General features: G+C 41.4%; 1 protein-coding gene across 1 annotated transcript in view; it reads left to right on the forward strand.

Moving 5' to 3' along the window:
• The window catches only part of col25a1 (collagen type XXV alpha 1 chain), a 149,433-nt gene extending 124,897 nt beyond the window's left edge, over nucleotides 1–24,536 (forward strand). Inside the window, exons 16-39 of the mRNA XM_080298332.1 lie at nucleotides 3,387–3,419; nucleotides 5,198–5,233; nucleotides 7,014–7,058; nucleotides 8,447–8,509; nucleotides 9,603–9,671; nucleotides 10,376–10,420; nucleotides 11,001–11,045; nucleotides 11,322–11,399; nucleotides 11,761–11,784; nucleotides 12,554–12,598; nucleotides 12,734–12,778; nucleotides 13,815–13,895; nucleotides 14,001–14,063; nucleotides 14,495–14,545; nucleotides 15,146–15,172; nucleotides 15,318–15,398; nucleotides 15,756–15,791; nucleotides 16,330–16,383; nucleotides 16,943–16,996; nucleotides 17,125–17,151; nucleotides 17,982–18,035; nucleotides 20,456–20,542; nucleotides 23,271–23,309; nucleotides 24,369–24,536. Coding sequence (XP_080154458.1) covers nucleotides 3,387–3,419; nucleotides 5,198–5,233; nucleotides 7,014–7,058; nucleotides 8,447–8,509; nucleotides 9,603–9,671; nucleotides 10,376–10,420; nucleotides 11,001–11,045; nucleotides 11,322–11,399; nucleotides 11,761–11,784; nucleotides 12,554–12,598; nucleotides 12,734–12,778; nucleotides 13,815–13,895; nucleotides 14,001–14,063; nucleotides 14,495–14,545; nucleotides 15,146–15,172; nucleotides 15,318–15,398; nucleotides 15,756–15,791; nucleotides 16,330–16,383; nucleotides 16,943–16,996; nucleotides 17,125–17,151; nucleotides 17,982–18,035; nucleotides 20,456–20,542; nucleotides 23,271–23,309; nucleotides 24,369–24,395 — 1,209 coding nt within the window. The 3' untranslated portion in view covers nucleotides 24,396–24,536. The remainder of the gene's footprint in view (nucleotides 1–3,386; nucleotides 3,420–5,197; nucleotides 5,234–7,013; nucleotides 7,059–8,446; nucleotides 8,510–9,602; nucleotides 9,672–10,375; nucleotides 10,421–11,000; nucleotides 11,046–11,321; nucleotides 11,400–11,760; nucleotides 11,785–12,553; nucleotides 12,599–12,733; nucleotides 12,779–13,814; nucleotides 13,896–14,000; nucleotides 14,064–14,494; nucleotides 14,546–15,145; nucleotides 15,173–15,317; nucleotides 15,399–15,755; nucleotides 15,792–16,329; nucleotides 16,384–16,942; nucleotides 16,997–17,124; nucleotides 17,152–17,981; nucleotides 18,036–20,455; nucleotides 20,543–23,270; nucleotides 23,310–24,368) is intronic.
• The last annotated feature ends 888 nt before the right edge of the window (nucleotides 24,537–25,424 follow it).

Below are 25,424 nucleotides of genomic sequence, written 5' to 3' on the forward strand. Positions count from 1 at the left end.
ATACAGAACCACATATCTCTATGCAATCAATTTCATTTAGCGACTGGCAGCGACCAAGATCAACCACATGGGAGCTGACTGGGGAATGCATATTTTTCTCACCTAGAGTTGTCAGGGAGTGGCAACCCCAGGTAATCCCTGACCGGTTGGCAAGTGGAGGTTTCTACGTGTGGCAGGATAAAAATCGGTTGCTGGAGGTGATCCACCAAAAATCTCCTTGCGGCTGCCTTGGTTGTTAGCAGATTGCTTCGGACACCCATTTCATAGTAGATACCAGTTTGCCTCCAATCAAACTGTAATCAAACTAGTAAAAATTGTAGTCAAACTTGTAATCAAGTTACCATAGCAGCTAAAGTTTGCCCGAGTTATGAGCAATCACGACCATCATACGTGCAAACAAGGCAGTCGCAAGAAGGTTTTCATTACAGGACCGTTTACCTCTATGCAACCAATTTTTTCTAGTACTAAAAGCAACCTAGTGCAACCACATGGCAACTGGTTGGGGAATACACATTTTTCCCTAGCAACCGGAGGTTGTAAGGGGGTCACTAGCTTCTCTTTTGGCCTGCATGTGTGGGAGTTTAATTTAAATACCGGACAGTCATCAGCTACTCAGCAGTTCTTCAGGGAATGCACACTTTTCTCTAGTGACCAGGAGTTACCAATCTCTGTGACTAGCCTCATATATACGAATTATAAAAAGTATATAATACTGCAAAATGCAATATGGGGGGAAACATGATCATACTAAAACATGCGTGATCATAAGTCATGAGCTAAATGTAGCAGGGGAAAAGTAGTAGGTAATAGGTATGTTAATTGTACATAAGAAAAGCATCTGTGTAATTATACTCACTTATGTTCACTCACTGTTTAGTATACATTTATATAACACATTACCTGCTCTGTTGCGTCCGTAAGCCATCATTAAGCGTAGAGAGAAATGTTTCTAACAGCCCCTGCATGTCCATTTTTGGCCTCATTTAAAACAAATCATTACCACAGTTAAAAGCTTTAGTTCTAAACCATTTCCTTCTGATGCATTCAGCCTAAGTATTTAAGTAGGTGTGAAATTAACAGTGACTCTTCTTGCTGAAAAAGTTGGACCTCACAAATTGAAAAATTCTTTAAAGTTGTTTTCTTTTTTTAATACACAAAATCAAACTTTGGATTTTGTTTTGGGAAGTTCCAGGCTATGAGTGCTTGGCTCTGGCCAGTCTGGCACAGCGGTTGGTATAATTTTTGAATCCTAAGATCCGGTCCAAGCTGTTGTGAACTGGCAGCATTTCAAATACTGGCAAGGCCTCTCTGCCCTGGGAGCCAATCACAATTTGCATTGCCTCACATATATCTTAACTCAGGGACAGGGGGTAATATTTAGCCGGGGCCCGCTGAATTTGGTCATCACTGCTAATGGCTGTAATGTGGAGTAAGACTCATATTTTGATGACTGCGGTGGTATTAATTTGTCACAATTCAGCCATGCCTTCATTGCTCAGCGATTAATTCTGCGCTCATCTCATTCCCCAAGCAAACAGCTGGAAAATGGCATGATTTACTAGGCATACATTTTGCGCCCTTCATGCTATTATCTCTAAATGCCAACGGGCAGCGACAGGTCTGGGTGCCTGTAATGAAGTGGAGCTGCGGTGACGGCTCTCCATCTTAGTCTGCTCTGCGGCTAAATCGAACGCTGTAGCCTCACCGTGGTAATTGGCCCAGTTGGGACGTGTCAGCACTCTGCGCCACACCTCAGCACACCTCCCAGCTCCGCCGCTTTTTCCATCTCATACTCCTACATTTGGAAGAGATTAAACTCTCTCTTGGTCAGGGCTCTCGTTCGGCTTCTAGAGCTCGGTGTCACTTGTGTTAGATCGGTCACACCAGCGAGCTTCTTGCTTCAGCAGCCGAGGAATGAAGGCTCGATCGCTTTTGCAGCATCCTCCTTGTTTTCAGGGCTCTGCTTCACACGGCCAAACTTTACAATCTATTATGTAACGTTTTATTTCTCCGCAGTACGAGCGCATTACGATCCTGCTGTGATTAATTATGTGGAAACGGTTAATTATGCTTGCATATAGCCCACTGATCATGAGCGTCACAAGGTAATTTTGTTGTTGTTGTTTTTATTGCTAAAATTGTAACAGTTAAGTACAAACGTGGCACCTTTACCCCTGCCGAAAGCAGCAGGTGTGAAGACACAAGAAAGTCAGGAAAATGGGCCCCTGTCTCCTTCTTTAGTATATATATATATTTATATATGTTTTAAGATTAAATAAATCCATGTTGTCTCCTAAGTATTTGGCCAGAAATATTTCTATTTAATTGTGTAAAATGATTTAAAAGCTTTTTTTCTGTATTTTTTGTAGTGAACTGTAAAACTTCATCCATTTAGATCTTGTACCCCAATAAAATATAAAAGAACTTGTGAAAATGTCCATTTATATATATTAAAAAGTGGAATGATGAATTTTTAAGATTGGGATAGAAGCACCCCTGAGTATGCAGCGAAACCCAGCTGTAAACAGTAACGCAGTTTATTGTGTGCAAAAAAAAAGAGCCACAATTAAACATTGCCTTGTGTGCTATGCATCATAATGACTTCCATAAAAAGCTGAGGGCGAGAGGCATTCCTTCAGCAACTTCTGAGCGCGAGGCGTATGTGTAGTGAAACCACAGAGTCCACACCAGAGCTAAAGACCCAGCCTCCTCCTCCCCACTCCTTTTTCCCACCAACCACCCGTAATTAGGCTTATTGGCCCCTTGTTTTATGTCTGTTTTTACTGTACACTGCAGTAGTGATGCAGTGCATAGAAAAAAAGGGTCTGGGTTCTTGGTGTCTGGACAGCTTTGCTGGAAAAATGTGATATAAGTAGCTCTGTCTCCTTCTAGTTCCGTGCCATATCTAAGGAGAAGCAATGAACAAAGCTTTCAGTGGTTCCTGTTAGTGTGCCTCCTTAAACACCTTCACCTCCTATACTGCTGTGGATTTCTTCTTATTGTATATAGTGTTAGATTTCACCCTGCATGTCATCACCCCTGCCCAGCTGCAGGGTAAAACTGAAACGATTCCCAGCACCGTAGTCATAAAAATGCTGTCTCCAGCTTTTGTGAAAAGGTACATTCTCTATTTAGAATAGCAAACAAGCTGCTCTTCAAATTGTGTTTTCACCCAGTTTTATCCAGTCAAATGCAGCAGTTGTGAAATTATGCTCCGCATTGTTCGGTAAATGGGTTTCTTTTCTATAAGTCAGCATTTTGTAAATGTAATTGCACAATAATGTTGACTCCTCACAGACAAGCCCATCGACTATTTTAACAGTCTCTGTCACTTTTTGTTTTGCCTTTTGTGTCTTTCTGACTTTTCTTCTGTGACTCTTTCTTAGGGAGATGCAGGCTCCTCTGCAGCAGGCATCAAGGTGAGAGCTAAGCTAAAGCCACTGTCATTTTGTCCTTGATTTAAGATTTTTAAATGGAAAAATGTAATTCATTAAGGTCCAAGTTGTGACTGTGTGTGCATCTACAGGTATTTTTTAAATAGGGTTGACTGTAGACAGCAGAAAAAGGACAGATGTTCCTTGGTTTGTTAACTATCCTTTGGAGCATTAACATCTGGCATTTTAGCCTTTACCAGCTTGGCTTTTTGGCTTCTGAACTCAATATATTAGCATAACTGGCTGGAGTGCTAGTTTATTAGCTAGTGTTAACTAAACTACGCTAAAAAAAGCAGTAAAGCATCAAGTGAGTTTAACTTGTTAGATACTGATCTGGTCCGTTAAGTAACAGAGGGGGTTGTTAATCAGTTTCAGCTGCTTTGGTGTTAATGACATTAACAACAGGTGCACTACAGGGGAACAACGAGACAACCCCCGAAACAGGAAACAGGTTTTACAGATAGAGGCCACTGACAGTTTTCTGACTGTTTTAGTTTTGCATTTTGTGTCTGTATCGCTGCTGGTAGCGTGAGGCGATACCTGGACCCTACAGACGTTACACAGATAGTCCAGTTCCTCCAGGATGGCACATTGTGATGTGCCACTGGCAGAAAGTTTGCTGTGTCTCCCAGCACCATATCAAGAGCATGGAGGAGATTCCAGGAGACAGGCAGTTAGTCTAGGAGAGCAGGATGGGGCTGTAAATGGTTCTTAACCCATTATCAGGATCAGTATCTCCTCCTTTGTACAAGGAGGAACAGGATTAGCACTATATAAGGACTGCCAGACCTACAAAATGACCTCCAGCAGACCACTGGTGTAAATGTCTCTGACCAAACAATCAGAAACAGCCTTCATGAGGCTGGCCTGAAGGCCCAACGTCCTCTTGTAGTGCCTGAAACGTTGTTCAGCATGACAGGTTTAGTGGTGGATCAGTGATGGTCTGAGGAAGCATATCAATGGAGAGGCATACAGAGCTCTGCAGGCTAGCCAACAACACTCTGGCCTTCATTAGGTATCCTAGGTATCATTAGGTATCAGGAAGAAATCCCTTGATTCGATTTTCTGAACCAGTGCTGGTGCAGGTGGTCCCGGGTTCCTCCCAGTGCACAACAATGCCAGCCTCAAGTGGTGAGATTTCACAGGCAGTTCCTGGAAGATGAAGGACTTCACTGGCTCCCACACTCACCTCAGCTAAATCAAACAGAACATCTCTGGGACATTATGTTTGTTTCAATGAGAAAATTAGATTTTCTCAGATTGAAGAACTGACAGGAATGCAAAAGGCGAGAGAGAGAGACGGGGAAACTGCGGGTTGGCTGCTCTGAGCCAAAGGGCATGTGGGCACCCGCTCAACACAGTGAGCTAAACCAACGCCCTTCTCACTGAGATTCTGTTAAATTTTTTAAGTATAGTTTACTTACCAGACGAATGCTAGCCTGTGCTACTTTCATTCATTTTAATTGGATTCAATAAGGAAAAAATGGACTTCCATTAGTAAAGCAATAACACAATAATGAGCTACAGTGTTACTCTATGAACAGGAATAGGTAAGTGTAGTCAACATGAAAGAAAATAAGATTCAGATAGCTATACGTACTTGGATCAGGGGTCTTTTTTGTTACCAATTGAAACTAACTACTAAGATTAAGAACTTATAAAGGACTTTCTGTTAATACATGCAGAACAGAAGTACAGATAGTTGGTGGTATTTTGAAATCGGTCACACCGGTTAAATAGAAAACTCTTTACATGTATTACAGGGTGAACCTGGAGAGCCTGGAAGAAGTGGACTAAAGGTAACGACTACACTTTGCTACACCTCATGGCTTTTTGATACACAGCATAAAGGAAGTAGTACATAATTGCATGCAACAGTCATAGTAGTATGGTTTTAAATATACCGACATATTTTACTCAAAATATAACTCGACCAGTGAATAGTTTTAGGAAACCTGAGTGTATATGAAAGTCTATTTATTTTTCATCATTGTGCCTGTACACATCGAAACTTTTGCAAATTAGAAAAGCTCAAATATGGACATGCTCATTCAAAACTCAGCCGAACGTTACTGTTTAAATGGCATTAAGAATGCAAGTTGACCTTCAGTACATCACAGCCCTTCACTTCACTTTAATTCAGCTTGATTGTTGTTTAGAGCCAGTGTAGGGTCTCCAGTTTCATACTAACACCTCTGGATATACTAATCTTCTGGATTTTGCTCTTTTTTTGGCTCCTTGTTCTTGTTTCCATGTTTCTGCGTGCATTTCCCTTAGCTCCAACCACAAGGTCACCCTATTCTGCTGCTTCAGTTTTATTGTTCAAGCGATATTCGCCGCTACGACCTCTGTTCCCGGCCGTTGTTTGTTGTAGTGTTTGACATACTTTCCGAGGCAACAATGGCAGCCAGGAGAATGTTGCTGAAGAAACAGCTTTTGTTGAGAAACTAATAAACAGTCACGCCGAAGAAGAAAACTGAGCCATTGTCCGGCCTTTGACCAGACTTCTGCTGACATTGCACCAATGCCTCATGTAAATTACACTCTCAGTCTCTTTTATCTGTTTGGACAAACTAGTTCCAGGCGACAGAAAGGTTGTTTTTTTTAGCAAGTGCCTCTTATTTCCTGCTTTGCCGCCAAGTAAAATTGTGGCCTAACTAACTTTTAATGCTTAATCATATTGTTCGTTTTACATCCTGCTTGTGCTGACACACTTAAAAATTGGGGTTTTTTCACATAATAATGTCACAAGATTGAGTTGTTGTTTCCCATTTAACATCACCATTGGGTGGCACTCATTTATTCAGCTGTCAACAAGAAGGACTTAATTTTTTATAATGCTTTCATTAGCAGCAATCGCAGTTTACAGCCTCCTCTCTGATCCCCCGAGTGCCATTACGATTCATTATTCTTGAGCGGCGCTAATCATTTCTTTTCATTGCCATAAATCCAGTGGTCATAGTTTTCCCGTTAAGTCAGAAATTTTTATTTTGAAAGTCTCAAAGTATTCTCATCGGAGGATTGGGGGGGGGGAGCCTGACCTCTTGAGTTTTCCACAGTCGAATCAAATGACTGCGTTCTCAGCTTGACAATCACCCGACCTTGATAATAGAAAAATACGCCAACTCTTCCTACGCTGCCAAACTCGGAGGACCTTGAAGCCGTGGCAGCTTTCGCAAACAGCTTTTGCAACTTTAACCCAAAGTATCAGACGATTTTTCCTTCCAGAAACCCCGAACACTTCACACCTGCCCAAACCAATAAAATCCTAAAAATGAAACTCAGTTGCACTTTTTGAAGGGTTGAGTTTTATAACAAGTACTAATCGCGCTGTCAAGCCACGGCTGCATGAGTTGGTCTGAAAGTGCATGTGCAAGTACCTTCTGCTGATGCTTACCACAAGCGAATGACGGTGAAAATACAATTTCTGGACAGCGGGCAGCTTTTCAGAACCACGACAGCTTGATAGACAGAGGAAAACACAAATAGAAAATAAAGCATAGAGCTTTTCAAACCCAAATGAGGCTTGACTCAGCTTAGCTTGGCTTGGCTGTAACATGTCACACTCTTCTTGTGTAGGGAGAGCCAGGACTTCCAGGGCTGCCTGGACTACCAGGGATAAAGGTAAATGCTTCGTGTTTTCATCCACCCTCCCATCAGTGTTGTCCCTGTCCGTCAGCTTCAGTCCATCTGTGGTAGAGTACACATCTGGCCTGCTGTCACGCCGTCGTGGACCGATCTCGCTTCTCCTGCTTTGTGGGGATTCGCGCTTCAGCTTAGCAGCGCGGTAGCTGCTGCGAAGCGAAAGTGAGGAGTTTAGGCGAAATGACAAAACCAAACAGTCTGAGCTTTTGATCTAAAGATGCCAGCGTTCAGCAGGAAAACTGTCTCATTAGGATTCGTGAATAACACGGAGGTCCATGAATTAATGATCGAATGCTGCTTAGCAGGCAGACATTTCAGTCGACTTCCTGACGGTGGCAATCAGGAGGCTCAATGTGTCAAAAGTGCTGCTCGTTAAAAAGAGGAAGTTTAACTTTTATTTGATTATTCCGGGTTTTTTAAAGCTACTGTTTTCCCCGTATCAAGAGCAGATGGCGAATCGAAAAGCACAAATGGCGCATGTTAAAGAAAATCAATGCACTTGTGGACCATTAAGCTTAAAATATAACTGTTGAATGTAAGGAATGCTCACACGGACATGGAGATGATGGTGCTTGTTATGCCTGTTTTGTTCTTTTCTTTTCATATGCTTGGAACGTGCTGGGCTTGTTAAAAAAAGGCCCTTTCATTTTACACTTTATATACTCCTGTTTTGACTTAAGAGGCCTGTATGCTTGATGGATTCTAACAATATTTTTTTGCTAACGTAGCACTCGGCCTTGCACTTTGTTCTGCTCTCTGCATTCTTTGCTGTTTATCCAATCAAAGTTTAAAGGTTTGAAAGCCAAATGTCCATTGCCTCTCTGAGGGCTTCCAGAGTGCCTAATGTTCTCTAGGTTGCAGATGGTGTAATAATACATTCCGGTTAAGTTATTTCTCAATCAAATGTTATGTAAATCAAACCCAGTGTCGCACTTCATGCTGGACCCTCGCTCCTCATACGTGAAAGTGCAAATGCAGGAAAATTGGAAGCGTCTCCGTGAGCGGCGCAGACCCTCTTAATCAGAACGCTTCTGCGTGCCCCGATGAGTTTCTAACAAGGTCAGTCGTAACGTCTATTAGGATTCATAAGAGGGAGAGACTCGTTAATATATGAGGAACCAGGGGATAAATTAACCAGCCACTGATAATGTGTGTCTGTGAGTGTGATTTATGCATGAGTGCGCGCTTGTGTGCGCGTGCAAGTGTGCAAGCTGTAAGTGCATGCCTGTCATTATAAATGTGTTTGCTCATGCATCTTGTGTGTGTGTGTTTAGTGCTCATTAGCAGCGCTACATGAGAGACGCCCAGTGGAAAAATTAATAATAGCTGCTCGTGGTTGTGTTTTTGTTTTTGTTTTTTTTGCGCAGGGTGAGCCCGGGTTTCTCGGTCCCCAGGGTGAGCCTGGGCTTCCAGGACTCCCAGGAACTAAGGTGGGTGATTTCAGCTCGTCACTGTGATGTTGTTTATCACAGCGTGGGAGGTATTTTCTGCTCCGAGTGACACGCTGAATATTACGAGCTGGTAATGATGAGACGCAAACACTTTGACTGATGGTTATCACATCCTATCAGCCCGATCATCGGTGAAATCGCGAATTCCTTTGAGTTTCTGTTCTCATTACCCTTCATTATCGCTTTCCCCTCAAGGTGATTAAACCTCTGTTGCTTCAAAATGTCACTTGGAAGTGGTCAGAATGAGATAATCCTCTGCCGCTACCTTTGAGTCCTGACATTATCACACTGCGGAGCCAGCGGTGATAATCCAGACATGCAAGAGTTATTGCTCGTGCTCATGTCCTTTTGCATCGGGCTGTTTGCAGTGCGCAGATAACTGAGATATATTAGCGTTTCGCCGTACTCTGGCATATTTCTGCTGCTTAATCAAATGTCAGGCAGAGAGAAGCTAAAAAATTGGCTTTGTAGAAAAACAATATGGCTTAATGTTTATTCCATTTGAGACAATCAGCGTTTTACTTGCTTTTTTTGTTTTCAAGGCACACTACACATAATAACATATCAGTAATCGTTTATTATTAAATCCTTACTGAGTCGATGCTGCTGGATAATAACTGCATCCCGCTCGGTTTTTAAATATAAGTATTAGACACTGTGAAGCTCGAGTTTTACCACGTCTCCCTCTATTGGCTGTTTTCAGTCAAATCAAAATTCAAAATTAAGAACGTGCATTTAAATCATCGACTTTAAGGAAAAGGGTTTCACTTCTTTGTTGTCGATTTCCTCGGCCCTGTCACATCTCATGTCTGCCTCGTGCTGACTCGGCATCAGTATTTACATTTCGCCGTTTGAATATGTTGAGTAAGCGAGCTCGTGAAAAGGCTGAGGAGTCATGCTGAATATGTATGACATGAGGGGAACCGAAGGCGCGCCTCATGTTCAGAAGATGCACCGCGGGCCTTGTGCTGACATTAAAGAGGGAACTCAGCTTTGATCAGCAGTTCTGCATGACACCTTGTTGCAGGAGAACAATAGTAACTCACCTCTTCTTCTCCTTCTCTTTGCATAGGGTGAGAAAGGTGACCACGGACCACCAGGGAAGGGGGAACGAGGAGAGACGGGACCCACTGGACCAAAGGTCAGCAAGTGAAGGGCATAAGTGTGCATTCATGCCTGTGCGTACGGTATGAATTATTAAAGAAATAAGTCGCTGAAGCGAGGAGTCTTTGGAGCTTTTCAGCTGTTGCTTTGCTGCCATCTAGAGCCTCTTTGATCCAAACACACACGGCAAAGTTCTCCAAGTCATAAATCAGATAAGGCGATGCTTAATCAAGACTTCATGTTCTCTTTTTGTTAAACCTGGCTAAAACATTATAGTCTGTGATAGGTCCGTGGCTTTCCCTGGAGTGCGTGCAAAGTAAACCCAGTGTAAATGAGGTTGCCTTTGTTTATGTCTGGTGCTGCCCCTGCAGGTAGCTTAATCTCCAGTCTAAACTTAGACGACACAGAGATCTGGTTCACATCCTATTACATGCCCCAGAAGTGAAACTTATCCTCTGTCAGCGACACAGTTCAAATAAACACGTTCTCCACTTCTTGGCGGTTGCAGCGTATTAAAACCTGGTTATTTTAGTGGAGCTCGAAGCGTAGCTCTCACAGGAGGAGTCAGAGAGGATGATAATGTTTCCTTCAGGAAATGTGTTTTTAGAAATGCGTAATTTTCTTTAAACCCATAAAAGTTTTTAAAAAGGGTTTGTTTTATATTCTTCAACTTTATGTGCATGTCTGAAGTACTACGCGTTAGTATCCTCTTCACCTGTGTGTTTTTTTTAAACGTGGCAGGGTTCACAAGGAGAGGCTGGTACACCTGGCCCTAAAGGGTCAAAGGTCAGTACAGCAGATTTGTTTTCTCTACACTGCATGGGAATTAGTTGATCCTGGGTAAAAGAACCAGCTAAATGTATTTTCCAGTGATCTTGGTTTGTTTTTTGTCCTGAGCTGGTAAAAATGTGAAAACACTAAGAACTTAATGATCCTTGTTAAGCGTGTTGTTTATAAAAACAATCAGATTTACAGGTTTTAATAAATGTTGGAGGAGTCTTTGAGTTGAATGCAACACACATCAGATTAAATTAACAACATTTAAACGAACTCACATAAATCGGTTGCACACACAAATTTAAACTCCACCAACACTTTAAACTCCTTCAGTGTAATAAGGGCGAAAAGCTGAACTTCAGATTTTAATTTATTCTCATTTATAATTAATTTATTCAAGCTTTTATCACAGCTTTTGAAGCTGTAAAGAACATAGATATTATTTCATCAAAGTTGTTCTTTCATTCTGTCAAATGCAAGCTGTAAATACTAAAAGGCCTCAGCATCTATAAAAATGTAAAGTGTGTGGCTGAAGGCGTGACGGCAGTGTGCCTTGAGTTCAATATTTGTTGTTTGTCTTTCATATTAGGGCGAGGGTGGAGATAAAGGAGACTTGGGGCTCATTGGACCAAGGGTAAGCAAGCATATTAAAGATAATTAAGGATGCTGTGTGCTGACACGCTAAACCTTTTAATTTCTAATACAACACTTCAGTTCTAGGATGTGATTAGGATGAGCACATCAGAGTGACAGCTCAGTTTGAGTGTTGGTTTGTTATCACCACCAGGGGGCAGTAGTTAAGCCTAGGCAGATTTCTGAAAGGGAGGCACTCTATTGAGCTTGTAATTCTTTGATATGATATAATCATGTGTGAAATAAAAATGTGTTTAATGGTGTTGGACATGTGCAGGGCCCACCTGGGCAGAAAGGAGAACAAGGTGCCACCGAAATCATCGACTACAACGGAAACATTCAGGAAGCTTTACAGGTCGGTTCCTTAGACGTAAAAGACGAGGGGAAAGTGATTCCTTTTTATTTTTGATGCATGTACCTACCTATGAATGGTTCACCTTCCTCACTGCTTACTTGCCAGATTAAAAGTGGAGCTAAAGTAGGTGAAAGTGAATTATTTGCCTGCATAACATAATGACTAAAAAGGAAAAAATATAAACATGTATAGAAATGTAATCCAGTGCAATGCCTTCATTTGAAGCTGCTTAGGTTGAGCTCTATAGACGCTGAGGGTGTTCCTGTGCAGAAATGTGCTGACACAAAGGTTTCTTTTCATGTGACCTCTACAATCTTATCTCTCACCTCTTCCCCACTTCCACTCCTGTGGCCTACTGCAGAAGATTACCACTATTACAGTTACGGTAAATAGGCTCTGTGTATTCTGTGTATCGTTTCATCTCCAAAGTGTGATCCATCTATGTCCGAGCATGGGCCCGACCCGGTTCCAACACCCGTTTGCGCTGCCCTGTTGTACTTGTCCTCCCTCACCCAGCAACGTTTTTGCTTGACAGTGAATAAAACTGTATTCAGTGCTGCGATTGTGCTTCTCTGTGATCGACCTTACATGCTGCCTGAGCTGCTGGTTGTGTCCTTGAATGTCTATTAAACAGCATTAAGAGGGTTTTCCAAACTCATTCAGTCCGCTTCTTGTCAAAATCGCATCACGTATAGCAGTCAAGAATCCCAAAGGCTGTGGTTTGAGTCAGCAATAGTTTATTCCACCTTCCAACATGTCTACATCTAAAATAAGCATACGGATGTGTAGCCTTTTTTTTCACTAAGAACTACAAACCCCAGAGCAGAAAAATGCAGATTTTCCATTTCACCCTAAATCAGTGTCAGAATGGCAGAATTTATGGTTCAGCTGTCGAAGTCATGCAGCCCTCACATCCTAACATCAAAGTGTGTAATTCTGTCATACATGTTCTCACTTTTGTGACCTCTGCATGTGTTGAGCGTCCTGTTCATGGTTAATACCTGATTCCTAACATAATTTTTCAGTGTTATGGCCAGTGCCAGTTTTAATTAAAATGTAATTCACAGCATTGTTTCGTAGGTTTCACTACAGCTGTGATGTATTCACACTTGTGCGCACGTGTTGAAGAGAAATCTGTCTCTCTTTCTGTCCAGGGTCCCCCTGGGCCTCCTGGGCCAACGGGACCACCAGGCATAAAGGTAAATTTCTTATGTGTGTGTGTATGTGTAGTTGTGTGTTTGATTATGATGTCAAGTGGTGATCTTTTACAAGTCACATTATGTAACTTGATAGCTAATTTAGTCTAATTTGTGGTCATAAAAATGTCATATCAGGGGGATCGCGGTCTGCCTGGTCTTCCTGGACTTGATGGAGAAAGAGTAAGTTGATCTTATACATGTGTATATATATTTACTTACATTGGTTAACCTTAACATGTGGAGTCGAGAGTAGATGACCTAAGTGTAGACAAACAAAGGCAAAACGGGGTCCTTAACAAAAATCGAGCCGTTTTTTATGTCTGGTAGAAAACTACAAAACAAAGGGAAAAAGCGAAACAAGACGAAGCTAAACAATAACCTAAACTGGGAAAGCTAAATGTGAAAAACCCCTAACATGAAACCTGGCCTGGATACATGGAAACATGGTGTGAAACACAGACAACCTGACAGTGAATGCATGACAACAGATCACATAAATACACATGAGGGTGACGAGGGAAGTGGAAACACAGCAGATACAAATGAACATGACGCCACAGAGGAAGCAAAAATAAACACATTAAACACGGAACACAAGACTTTCAAAATAAAACAGGAATCACAGAGACGCAGACTTAAGACACGTTAGGGAAATAGAAACGGGAGATGGGACACGGACATACTGAGAAACAAATACAGAGACGGTGACGGCTGGGGAGAACACATGACAGATGGGGAAGACATGGAACGAGACACAAGGGGAAACATGTAAACCAGAGAAGGAGATAAGACAGAGGGATAGAGAGGGAGCGACACAGAGGCAAAGACATCTCTGAGACACAAAGGGCGAGGGAGACTTAAGCACAGGGGACACGACAGTCTCCCACACTGAAGACACGACACTACAACCAACATAGTGGGGAAGACACAGAACTGGGAGTAACCTACACAGGGAAACAGAACTGAAAATCAACAGAAGCAACTGAACCGTATAAACAAGAAACAAGAAGAAGGATTACCTGCATATTTGTTGACCTCATTATTTGAAATGTCTAATATGACAATCTACCACAGACAGGACAGTGTCTGTTAGAGAATATCAGGAGAACAGACAGTTTTTTGTAGCCAGTACAAAATCCATTCTCAATGAATAGCTACAGTGAAAATATAAATTAATCATTTTCATCTCTTTGGGTAACTTTCTACCCCCTCTTAGGGATACAAAGGCTCTAAAGGAGACATGGGAATGCCCGGAGCTTCAGGGGAGAAAGGAACAACTGGTTTACCTGGCTTACCTGTAAGAATACTCTCCCATTCTGATAAATGCCTCTGAAACTTTTACCTACTCAGCCTGTCATTCGGCAGACACAACGTGGATCTCATGAAACTTTTGTTCCTCTAGGGTGTCAATGGAATGAAAGGGGATAAAGGAGATGCAGGACTCCCAGGTCCTCAAGGTCCTTCTGTAAGTTAGAACAAAATATAGTAACAACAATATTTACAAAGAGAGTGCAGTGACAAGACTGATGTAAGAGGTGGACACTCAGATTTCTACAGCTGACCCAGTTCCATACGCATTTCTGGGAGTTCCTTTTCTCAAGGTGCAAAATATCAGGAAGAAAATAATCAAATAAAGTGTGCAACCTGATTTACTGATTTGCTGCTAAAAGCATGTCTTATATTTTGCACTTGATACTCAAATGAAATAATTGCACCTGTGTTTCGAAAATAGTTCCACTTTTATAAATCACACACACCTTGTAGCTCTATTTTTGCTCTCACTCTGTTTTTTTTATCTGCCCTATATGTCACGCTTTTATTGTGAAATGTAAATAACATGTAATAAACTTGTTGACTCACACTTTTATTATATCATTTCTCTCCTAATGTTTTCAGATAATTGGCCCTCCAGGGCCACCAGGGCCCCATGGATCCTCAGGACCTATGGTCAGTGTGCTGCCCTGAAAACCCCCTTTTTCATTAGTGGACACAAACTACACGTGTATTAGACACACAGCATATGCTAATAACCCTAATGACATGTTACATGACAACTCATAACGAACGAAAAGACAACACCTCACACAGTGTCCAGCAGCAGGTTAAAAGTCTACAGGTTCCTTTTAAAAAAATCTCAATATCTTAAGAAGAAGTGGGTATTTGGAGCCACGCTAGCATTTCCTTCACCTTACATATATAGACTGTCAGTCACTAATTACATTTCCCATCTGTCTGCGGCCCAGTCCAGCTTAACTCCTCTTTAATCCCACAGTGGTGTTTGCTTGTATGAAGTCACCAAGGAACAAAGTAAAAATAAAACACAGGGAGCCCTCGTCAGTTTTTCGCTGTGAGCAATTTCACGGTGCTGCGCTTGTTCTTCTTTTCGTCCATCCCTTCAAAGCAGCTTTCACAACAATTTATGTGCAATGGTTCGGGCCACAAGCAGAACATAGAAAAGAAATGTGGAGATAGACAAATGAAATATATTCAAAATAATCGAACCAGGTACTTGTAAACTAAGTTAGCCACTTTTTAAATGTTTTTCAGGGTCCCCATGGCTTTCCTGGACCAAAGGTAAATATCAACAAAGTGAACATGCAATTCCTTCACGTGTACAATATTAAGCCAAAGTTAGGTCATCTTATAAGTAGTTATTATAAATATTTAGTGAGCCTGAAACGTAAAACAAAAGCATCTCCTGCTTCTCTTTCTTTCTCAGGGTGAACCTGGTTTGCATGGGGCAAAGGGTACTCGAGGAGAACCAGGACACAAAGGGGACCGTGGACCTCTGGGTCTCCCTGTAAGTGAAACCACACACCACAGGGTGTCTTCAGCCAGTCCTGCCCTTTATTTCTTTATTTCTTTACACCATAGAGATCCCTCATTTGTATTGTATTGTGCATTAGTACACACATTTGTATGTGTGTGTTTGTATATTTAAGTGTGCGTGCGTGCGCGCGTGTGGAAGTGCGTGCATCTATAATCCATTTTCTGTGCTCATTTTCATTTGCCTGGGCTGACTACTTTGCCGAGCGCCCTGTAACACACAGTGTAATTTAGTTGTTGTAAACCCTGCCATCAACCTGTCCTAATAACAGTGTTCATCTGGTACTAATCCCGCCTTGTTCATGTCACTCATACCTCCATAACCACACAGGGAGCCTCCGGCTTGGACGGCAAGCCTGGAATTAGGGTGAGTGCCATGTGACCAAGAGGCTTCAGCACCTAACTCGTACAGTATCTACTTCGACAGTATCCCCTCCATACAGTCCCCTCATTCTCCTATTTTTCTTTTTGTTCAGCCATGCCACCTCATACTGTTTATATCATTTTTACCAAAAAAGACAGTTTTGTTTCCATTTTTGTTTTCTTTTCGATTTTTATAGCTCAGAAAAAAAGACTGTCCGCACTCACTTCAGCTCAGAGGACTGAGACCATACGCAGCACTGTTAGAGCAGGCATTTCAAGGCTCTTGTTTTGTCCCGTGTTGCATTAACTGAGCATTAACACACACTCATACATTAACTGTGTCAGCAGCGTAAATGTCCTTTGTGGCCAATGCACGTCTTACACTTCTGTGTGCTGGTTGTAGGTCAAACAAGGAGTATTATATATATACATGTATAAATATATATGCGGAGGCTATATGTGGCTTTTGCTACCATTTGCATTAACCTTAATTATTCTGAAACCGACCTGTAAACTCACCATGATAACACTGTTTTCTGCAGGGCATGGATGGGCCTCCAGGTCCTGCTGGTCCAGCTGGGCCGAAGGGGGATATTGTAAGATCAACATTTCATTTCTTCTATCTTACTGATGATACTCTGCATTAACGGCCGACCGCTATATAGTGACCGATTATTGACCGACATTAGATGTTTGTCAATATAGCATCCGCTTTTTATAATGGCCAATAAATTAAAATTAATTATATAAATAAAGAAGAGATTATTCAGCAGCGAGAGTTGCTGTGGTATAGTTTGTCCACCAGAGGGCACTCTGCCATTCCCCTGTTAGCACAGTAGTGCTACATTAACCAACCGATCAGAGTCAAGCAGAGTGTAAATGAGTAATCCATGACTTCAAGAGGCAGGAAAACAAGATTATAAATTTTACTGTCATGTTATCATAGAAAGGACTCGTAAATAACTGCTTGTAAAAAGTATTCAGGAATCTATATTGTGTCTGAAAGGAAAAATATCGTCTCATTTATCAGATTATCAGAGTTGTAAATCACTAAATATCCATATTGGTGTTAAAAAATCTCATATATCGGTTGGTCCTAATTCATTTAACCTTTTACCTGCCATTGTAAGTACAACACTGATGTATTTAAACTAGGGTGAGAAAGGAGCACCAGGTGAGCCAGGGCCAAGAGGACCCTATGGACTACCTGTGAGTTTGAAATAGTTCAATGCCTGCATTTACGTTGTATTTTTTGTTACAAAAAATAAAAAAAATGTATTGATACAGTGTGAAATACATATTTTTGATCATAATACGGCTCATGTCTCTATTTGCAGGGAGCTGCTGGAACACCAGGCTTGGATGTGAGTCTGTTTGACTTTCTTTTAGTTCTGTTTTTAACAAGAAAGTTTGAGGAAAAAAAGAATTAGTGATGAAAACAGGAATCAAACCGCTTCTTCTGGTTGAGGAATACTTAGGAAAAAGCTTTAAAATATATATTTTAAATCTCAAAACAAGAAGAAAGTGTAACTCCACAGAATCTGATGCAGCATTGTTTAAAATGTCCATAATTCAGTTCCTGAATACGAGTTGTAAAGCACCAAATGATATACAGAAAGAAAGCCAACCCATACCTGAAAAATACTTTGTATAACAGAGGAACGCCTCATCAAATCTGCCTCATATGTTCCACATTTTGCAAATCTCCATATCACAAGTCGATAGCATGATATACCATAATAGCATCAGTCATTTCAGGCACTTTTTGTTCATTTGTGCTGCTTTTTGTGGATAATAAGTACTCCTCCTTGCCTGATGCTAATTATCTTATTAGTGAATGATAGAAAGATGGCTGATTGATCTTCTATAAGTTCTCATACACTGTGTGTTCAATTCAGTAAGCGTTGTTGTGCGTAAATTGGTCTGGTTACGGAGCCCTTTAGAGATCTCATTTAGAAGTTAACTACATAAATATCATTTTTTGTTTTACACCCAGCTATTTCTTCTTCTTTTGGTCTTAAGTTTTAAAGCTTTCAGTTTTAAGTTTGATTGAAAATGTCTTGCTTTTAGCGTTGCAAGGGCAAGATAAGCCTCTTATGTCTGTGCGTGTCAAAGGCGAGCACAGCTCATCACACGCCGACCTTGGTCGGGACCCCCGTGCGTCAGATTTTAATGTGGAGTTGTGCTTTTACAGGGGTTGCCAGGCTTAAGGGGAGAAAAAGGCGACGTTGGGGAAAGAGGAGAAAAGGTAGATGTAGATATACTGTAACGGCTCATTAATAACTACATAGAAGGCTGATGTCAATGGACAGTGACAGGATGCTTTAGAGCTATAATATCAATAATTGAAGTACTGACATTATTAAACCACAGTAGCTGACTACAGTACATTTTAATTTGCTAATTTCATTAGCCATTATTATCCTAATGAGCTTCCTTTACAGATACTGTGAACATGTTTTGCTTGGGCTCAGTCTTTTGTACAGCAGTTGTGCCTCCTCGACAGATGGACTCAAGAGCCAATTGGATAATAGCGTCCTATAACAGCAGTCCTCCATTGCTTAAAGTGTCATCCCCAGTCCTCTCAAACCAGCTTTTGTTCTCCACTTTTGAGTGACTTGCCATCTCATCAAATCCAGTGTCATTCTAAGTCATTTAAAGCTGATTTTGATGTATTAGCCCAAACAAGTCCATTGACAACAGGCTCTTAAAATTCATGCTTATTTATTTTCTGTTGTTTCCACGCATGGACATAAACTTGAAGCATTTCACCTTGAGTTGCTGAGCCTGTTGGTAATCCTTTCCCTGCTTGTGTTTACAGTAGTCTGTAGCTTTCAGTGTTACTTGTGTGTGTCTCTGCACCACTAACAGGCATGATTTGTTCAGTAGATGTCTTTAAGAAACTGTATCCTATATAAAGACGCTTTGCTGCTCCGTGGCGTGTTCTGTGAATCGTCGTGTTTACCGACAATTTCTAACGCACAACAGATTGTAGCGCTGCGCCTCTTTAGTGTATGATACACAATAATCAAGTACTTACACTTTTAATGAGTTATGGGTGGTAGCTATGAGTGCTAATAACTTGCATGAACTCAATTCAACATACGTTACCACTTCAAAGTTTGGGGTGACTTTAAATTCATATTTTATATGTATTTTTCATTATAAATCATTTATTATGTTTAATGGAATTTCTACACAGGCTCATTTTCAACCATTTCAAACAAATCTATCGTATTACCTGATGAGGGTTCATCTAACTGATAATGTTTGCATAGCTGAAAACTGTTGTGCTGATTAAAGCAACACATGCTGAAGAGCAATAAAGGCTGAAATAGGCTTCATACAATAATGTGTCACGAAGCTGCCCGTGAGACATCCGTTTCTCAAAATAGAGATTCTGATGTACTTCTCCTCCAAGTACAGCAGTTCACTGAGGCCTTCCCAACTCTTATTCTCTTATTGTTCATTTTCAGGTGTTCTGTGAAGGGAGAAGTACACATATGTTATGAAATCCATCACAGGAACACTTTAACTTCTCCATCTTCTTCCAGCTGCTGTCTTTAGTGGCCGCCACAGGCCTTCATCTTACCTTAAATGAAGCATTCTCGTTTGTCACGCTGACCCGCTGCATGACCTCCTTCACATTGACACTCTCTCCAAACCATACATGAAAGCAAGTCTCACTACCATTTTGTAAACCTTCCCTTTCAATAATCTCCACCCGCTCCACCCCGGCTGTATTATCTTCTTCACCTCTCTTGTGCATTGTCCATTGCTTTCGATGGTTGACCCCAAGTATTTAAACTCATTCACAGAAGAGATGTCACCTTGCATCTCCACTCTTACACCTGCTTATTTCTTACACCTACTCGTATTCTGTTTTGCTTTTACTAACTCTCATTCCTCTTCACTCCAGAGCATACTTCCACCACTACAGGCACTCTTTTACCTGCTCTCATTATAGATCACGCTCTCATCTGCAAACATCACATGAACCCTCTTTCAAAGGGCAGAAAAAGCTTTTTTTGAGGCTGTTTTTGCTCTTTGCATAACACAGTGGGAATGTGAACTGAAACACAGAAGAGATGTCTGTGACATATCTGACTGAAAATTAATTAACTATTCATTTATTATAAATTATTTCATTTATTTCTCATTAAATCTTAAATTAGATGGAAACAATGTGCTTTAAAACACCCACACATGCACAATTTTACTTTGAAAATCACCCCAAACCTTTAAGTGTTGCTGTACTTTCCCAAACCTGATATTTCTAACACAGTTGATTTGAGTATGTGAAAATATTCTGTTCTACAGGGATACAGTTTGGACTTTTTCAGTGTGTAGTAAAATTTTATTCTGTCTTTCTGGAGGACTTTTTCCCTGCTACACTTTCTCATCCTTTGTGCCCTTGACATCCCTTTGGCTATGAAGTGTTTTTTCCAATTTCTCCTACCCACCTCACTACCTCCCTTTTTATGTCTACTTCCTGCCCTAAGGAATGTTTTTAGAGTAGCCGGTATTGTTTGGTATCCCCTCCTTCCTAACACTGACCATGTGTCGTTCCTCTCTGTGGGCCATAGCCTCCCTTATTTAATCCCTCCTAATAGCAGTCCTTATTGTTGACAAATGCTTCTTAACTTGACCAAACCATTGTATCCACAGGGGGAGAAGGGAAAGAAGGGCAAAAAAGGGCCTAAGGGCGAGAAAGGAGAACAGGGTGCCCCAGGATTAGATGCACCCTGCCCATTGGTATGTCCCAACTGTGAGCGGTCGCTCCAAACAAGGAAGGAAGGAGCTCCCTTTGGCTGTGCTGAGAACCAGAATACCACCAAAATAACCTAAATATTAAAGCGTATTACTTTCCTAATAATTCAACTGTTCAAATGCAGAACAACAACAACATTGGGTTGGGTTCGCAAGCTCACAGGGCAGCTCCTCCCTCTCCCTCCCCTTGTGTCTGTCGCAGTGGACTGATGCAGGGGGTAAGGGTCGTCCACCTCTCTCTCAGTAACACTCCGAGGTCATTTTTACAAACAGGGTTTCCGGGGATTTAAGGGTGAAAAGGGGGAACCAGGGCAGCCAGGTCTGGATGGGCTGGATGCCCCATGCCAATTGGTACAGTATTTCTCTTCTTCCTAAACCTCCTACCCATGCATGCCGCTCACCTTCAGTCATTACCGAAGCAAAACCATGCATGAATCGAGAGCCTGACGAGCATGAGCACATCTTATTTTCATCACAGTTACATTTTTGTCATCATTTTTATCAATTGCTAGAAAAACAACATTCACGTGCACATACGTCACTAACATCCTGACCGCAAGCAGCCTTTTTCTTGTTTTAGGCACACCGTTAGAAACAAAATACACAAAGTAAATAAATCTGTCCCTCTAACTGAATCCTTCATTCCTCTGAATAAAACTGCAGAAAGCATTATGCTTACTCCCTACGTCCTTCTGATTCCTCGATGAACCACTTCCCTTTTAACCTGTTGCTAACACAGACTCCTTAACTGATGAGTTACCCGTGGATCCCTCCTTTACTGTGTTAACTCTCCAACCCCTCGCTGCTTTTGTACCAATTGGGCCAGACCGTGACAAGACGAGAAATCGTTTACTCTGCTACAAATTCAGACCTACTCAATTCAAGACCTATTCGTAGAAAAATTGTCTTTTTTCTCAAATATGTTTACAAAGCTTTTGTTTCTGAAACAATGTTGTATGTTGCATGGATATTTTAACACTATGGGTGGTAATTTAAGCACTTAAAAGTATACAAGGAGTTCATTTTAAGATGCCATAGTGCTGTGTGTGTATAGGAATGAACCAGATCGAGTAAGAAAGCATTGAAAATGTCACAAAAATCATCTTTTTACATTACATCTGCATTAATTTACTCAAACCAGCTGCATTCATTTTATTTATTTTTTTTATCACACTTGCTTGATTTTCTTTATAGTGTGCCCACATCATGTTCTAAAATACAGCAGCACATATAATAAGATAAATCCTGAAAGATTTTGCTGTGTATTACATGCATGATTGAATATACTCTCTTGAGGTTGCCGTTGCATGTAATAATTTAGAATATGTTATCATAATAGTCAGTGTTGCATTTAAAAAGAAAGCAAAGAAAAGCGCTGCACAGTTCATGATTCTATTCATTTTTCCAAGCACCAGGGAAGTGCAGTAGTGTCTGTAGTGTTGCTGACTTTGATAACTTGGTTGAAGTTGTGCAACTTGCATCACCGTCTCTAAACTAGTCACAGTTGTGTCAAATTCAGTAAAATGATTATACACCACCACAGTAGGTATTACAGTCATTTTTATATTCCCCCCATATTTAGAGGTTCAAAAGTAACTGGACAACTGTTCGATGGAACTCTCGATCTGAGGTTTTAGAGTGATGCGGATGCAGGTGAAGGAAAACTATCAGAGAGAGCAAAAACTTTGGGAGGGCGTGAACACAGAATGATTTCAAACCACACCAAAAGCACTCTCAAGGAGGCAGATAGATGTGAAAATCTACAACAAAGAGACGCTTTCATTCGTGTAAATACAGAGGGTTGCAATGCAGATTAGACTCTGACAGAAAACATCATAAATAGCCAGCACAGTCCTGCAGAAAGTCTTTAGATGGATGAAACAAAGATGAACATGTACCAGAATGATTGGGAGAGAAAAGTAAAGAAACAGCTCCTGATCTGAACTATACCACGTTCACTGTCAAACACGGTGGAGGTGGCATCGTCATGTACGGCTACCAGTGGAACGGGTCACTAGTGCAGAGTGATGATGTGACTGAGGATAGTATCTGGATGAATTCTGAGGTATACTTGGCCATACTCTCAGCTCAGATTCAGCCAAATACTGCAGCCTTACTGATGACGATGCAAATAGATGATGACCCAAAGTATATTATTCATCCTTTTTCAGAAATGGAAATGCAGCATGTGGTTCTGTCCACAGGTTCTAGACTTCAGGCTAGACTTGGATTAAAATTATGTTATTTTGTCCAGTAACTTTAGAGCCTCTGAAAATGGGGGGCTGTTGAATTAAAGCTGAAGTTTTGCTCTTCAGTCGCATATTGGCTACTTCATTTGATTTAAAACCGACTGTAGTGGTGCACAGAGGCAAAACTACACTATCCAGAAACTCATGGACCTAATAGTATATATACACAGCACTTAGCTGCATGCAGGTTGCACATCCTTAGGGTGGAAAGAGAGAACAAGTGTAATTACGTGGATGACTTGATGAAGTAGGAGAATGTTATTGTGTCACACTTTTAGATTTGTGCTCATTAACTGGATGTTCCAAAACATCTGGATACCATTTGTAATCTTTACCTCTGGCATATAGGCCACTTATTTATAACCTTTTGTCATTTATTGGCGGATACATGATCACATCTCAGCGAACCTGTCCGTGCTATTTCAGATCTCATTGTTTTATTTCTGCTGCTCTTCTTTAAACAGGGCCCTGATGGTTTACCAATGCCTGGGTGCTGGCAGAAGGTAAGACGAGAACATAATTGAGTAAAATTTTATTATAAACACTGAAATTGTAATTATTATTTTTATTGATTTATCTATTAGTGCGAAATCTGTTCCCAGTATGATACTAATATTTTGCTCACCCAGTGTGAGTTTGTATTTATTTCATGTGGGTTTCAGCTTCTGTGTTTGCATGTTATGTTTCATTTATTGTGACTCGTTAGTCGTAGCAGTGTATTGCATCTGTGTGAAAACCACAGCGTACGACTCATGAACCGATGTGAAAACACCCATCCTCACGTCGCTCTCTGTTGTTGTGCTTTCCTTGCAGTGATCACTCTAACCTGAAACGCATGGAGTTTGTAAATAATGCTTCTTTTACGGTATTTATAGTTTTTTAATGGGAAAACAAGTCTAAAAGAAAAGAAGTCTGTGTGTACAATGCTACAAAAAGAGATAACTGTCCTCCCCCCCAACCCCACTGTCCGACCCCGCTGCAAGTTTCATGCTCTTTGCTGCTTCTACTCACATCGCCGTGTGGAAAAAACAACAAAAAAAACAAAAACAAAAACCACACGCGTCCGCTCTTTCACATCCACGCCGTGGTGGAGCTCAGATCCTCGGCTGGTGGCAGAACTTGTCTCTTTAGTCTTTGCATGGCTCAGACTGGAGCGTCGCAGCCCGGCCAGATTCACGGGGGGTGGTGAAAGGAGGCGTGGGAGGAGGAGGAAGTGGATGAGGTGGGATCTGGACTGGCTCCCTAACACCAAAACGCTAGGTGTTTCTGTGTTGCTTCGTCTCAACAACCTCACCACACTTTCATGCAGCACCATTCACTCAAAGACTAAAAGAAAGAAAAAAAGGACTGTGCCAAGCAGAACATTGCACCCCTGCCCTCCCCACTCCTGAAAAAGCATGTGTAGTGTACTGAAACTATATTTATATGTATTGTACATACATGTCACTGTTTTGTGGTTGCGTCATGGCTTCTGCAGAAAAAACAACACTAACAAAAAAAAGAAAAGCCTCTAGAGTTCTGAATAAGTAATTTTTTTTTTGCTTTCCTTTAATCTTCCCAAGGGAGTCACGCCATGGCTGGTAGCCTGAATGTCCCCCCAGAAAGTAAAGCTGTTGGTTATTGTTGCTTTATTGTGGTGATGCCTGCAGAGGGTACCGTATCAGCAGGTTTATCACTGTTGCACTCGCGAGGCTCGCTCGGCGTCAGTGCGGTGCCTCCAAACAGGTCTCCGGACAAGAGGGGAGGGGTATGGGGTGGGTGGGTATTGGGGGGAGGTAAACTTGGCAAGCTCGCTGCACTGACAGGGAAATGAATCAGCCTCACACGGATTTGAGTTTGGACGGGCGTGCTCGGGAACCGTCTCCCAGCGCGGGAACGGACTCTGCAGGAGAGCCTCCAGGAGTCTCGCGGATCTTACGCCAAGATCAGCAGGAGCGTCTCCCTCTCCTGGCGGGCAAACGCGTGGTTTACCGAGAGCGTTGACAGAACACGATTGATCATGTTTGTTTCTTTACTATTTTTATCTCTTTCGTTTGTTGGTTTTTCACTGCCCCTCTCTCATTTTTACACATTGTTTGTATTTTATGTATAATAGCCTTTGGTGCCTCAAGCTTTTATTCATTCCTTTATCAGAAATGTACAACTTTGTATCACATTTTGAATAATTACGATGAAGTTTGTTTTCTATTTTCTTTTGTTTTTTTGTTTTCCAGAAGGGAAAGCGTTGTAAGCTGTGGGAGGATTGAAAAGCCGCACTGTTTTTCATGTATATGTTTTTACAGGATGTTGAAACGGCATGTAGCTTCGAGCTTCACCTGAGCATACATTGAGATTGCATTCATCTTAGTTGTACAGCCACTGATCGGACTCACGGTTTTAAAGAAGCTCAATATTTGTACAAAGCACATCCGAGCATCGTCTGCAGATATGCTACTTTCTCATTTTGGACTTGTACGGGATATTATTTGTACAGTGTTGTCAGTTTGCTGCATGTTCACAGTTTATTACATACGGATTTCTTAAATACTGAAAACAGGCATCAGTTTGAGGAAGTGCAGAGCTTTGTTTAGTGGTCTTCAGTGAGATTTAGCCGAACACACACAGTATTTCAGATGAAG

Source organism: Astatotilapia calliptera, chromosome 3 (genome assembly GCF_964374335.1).
Source record: "Astatotilapia calliptera chromosome 3, fAstCal68.1, whole genome shotgun sequence".
NCBI lineage: Eukaryota > Metazoa > Chordata > Actinopteri > Cichliformes > Cichlidae > Astatotilapia > Astatotilapia calliptera.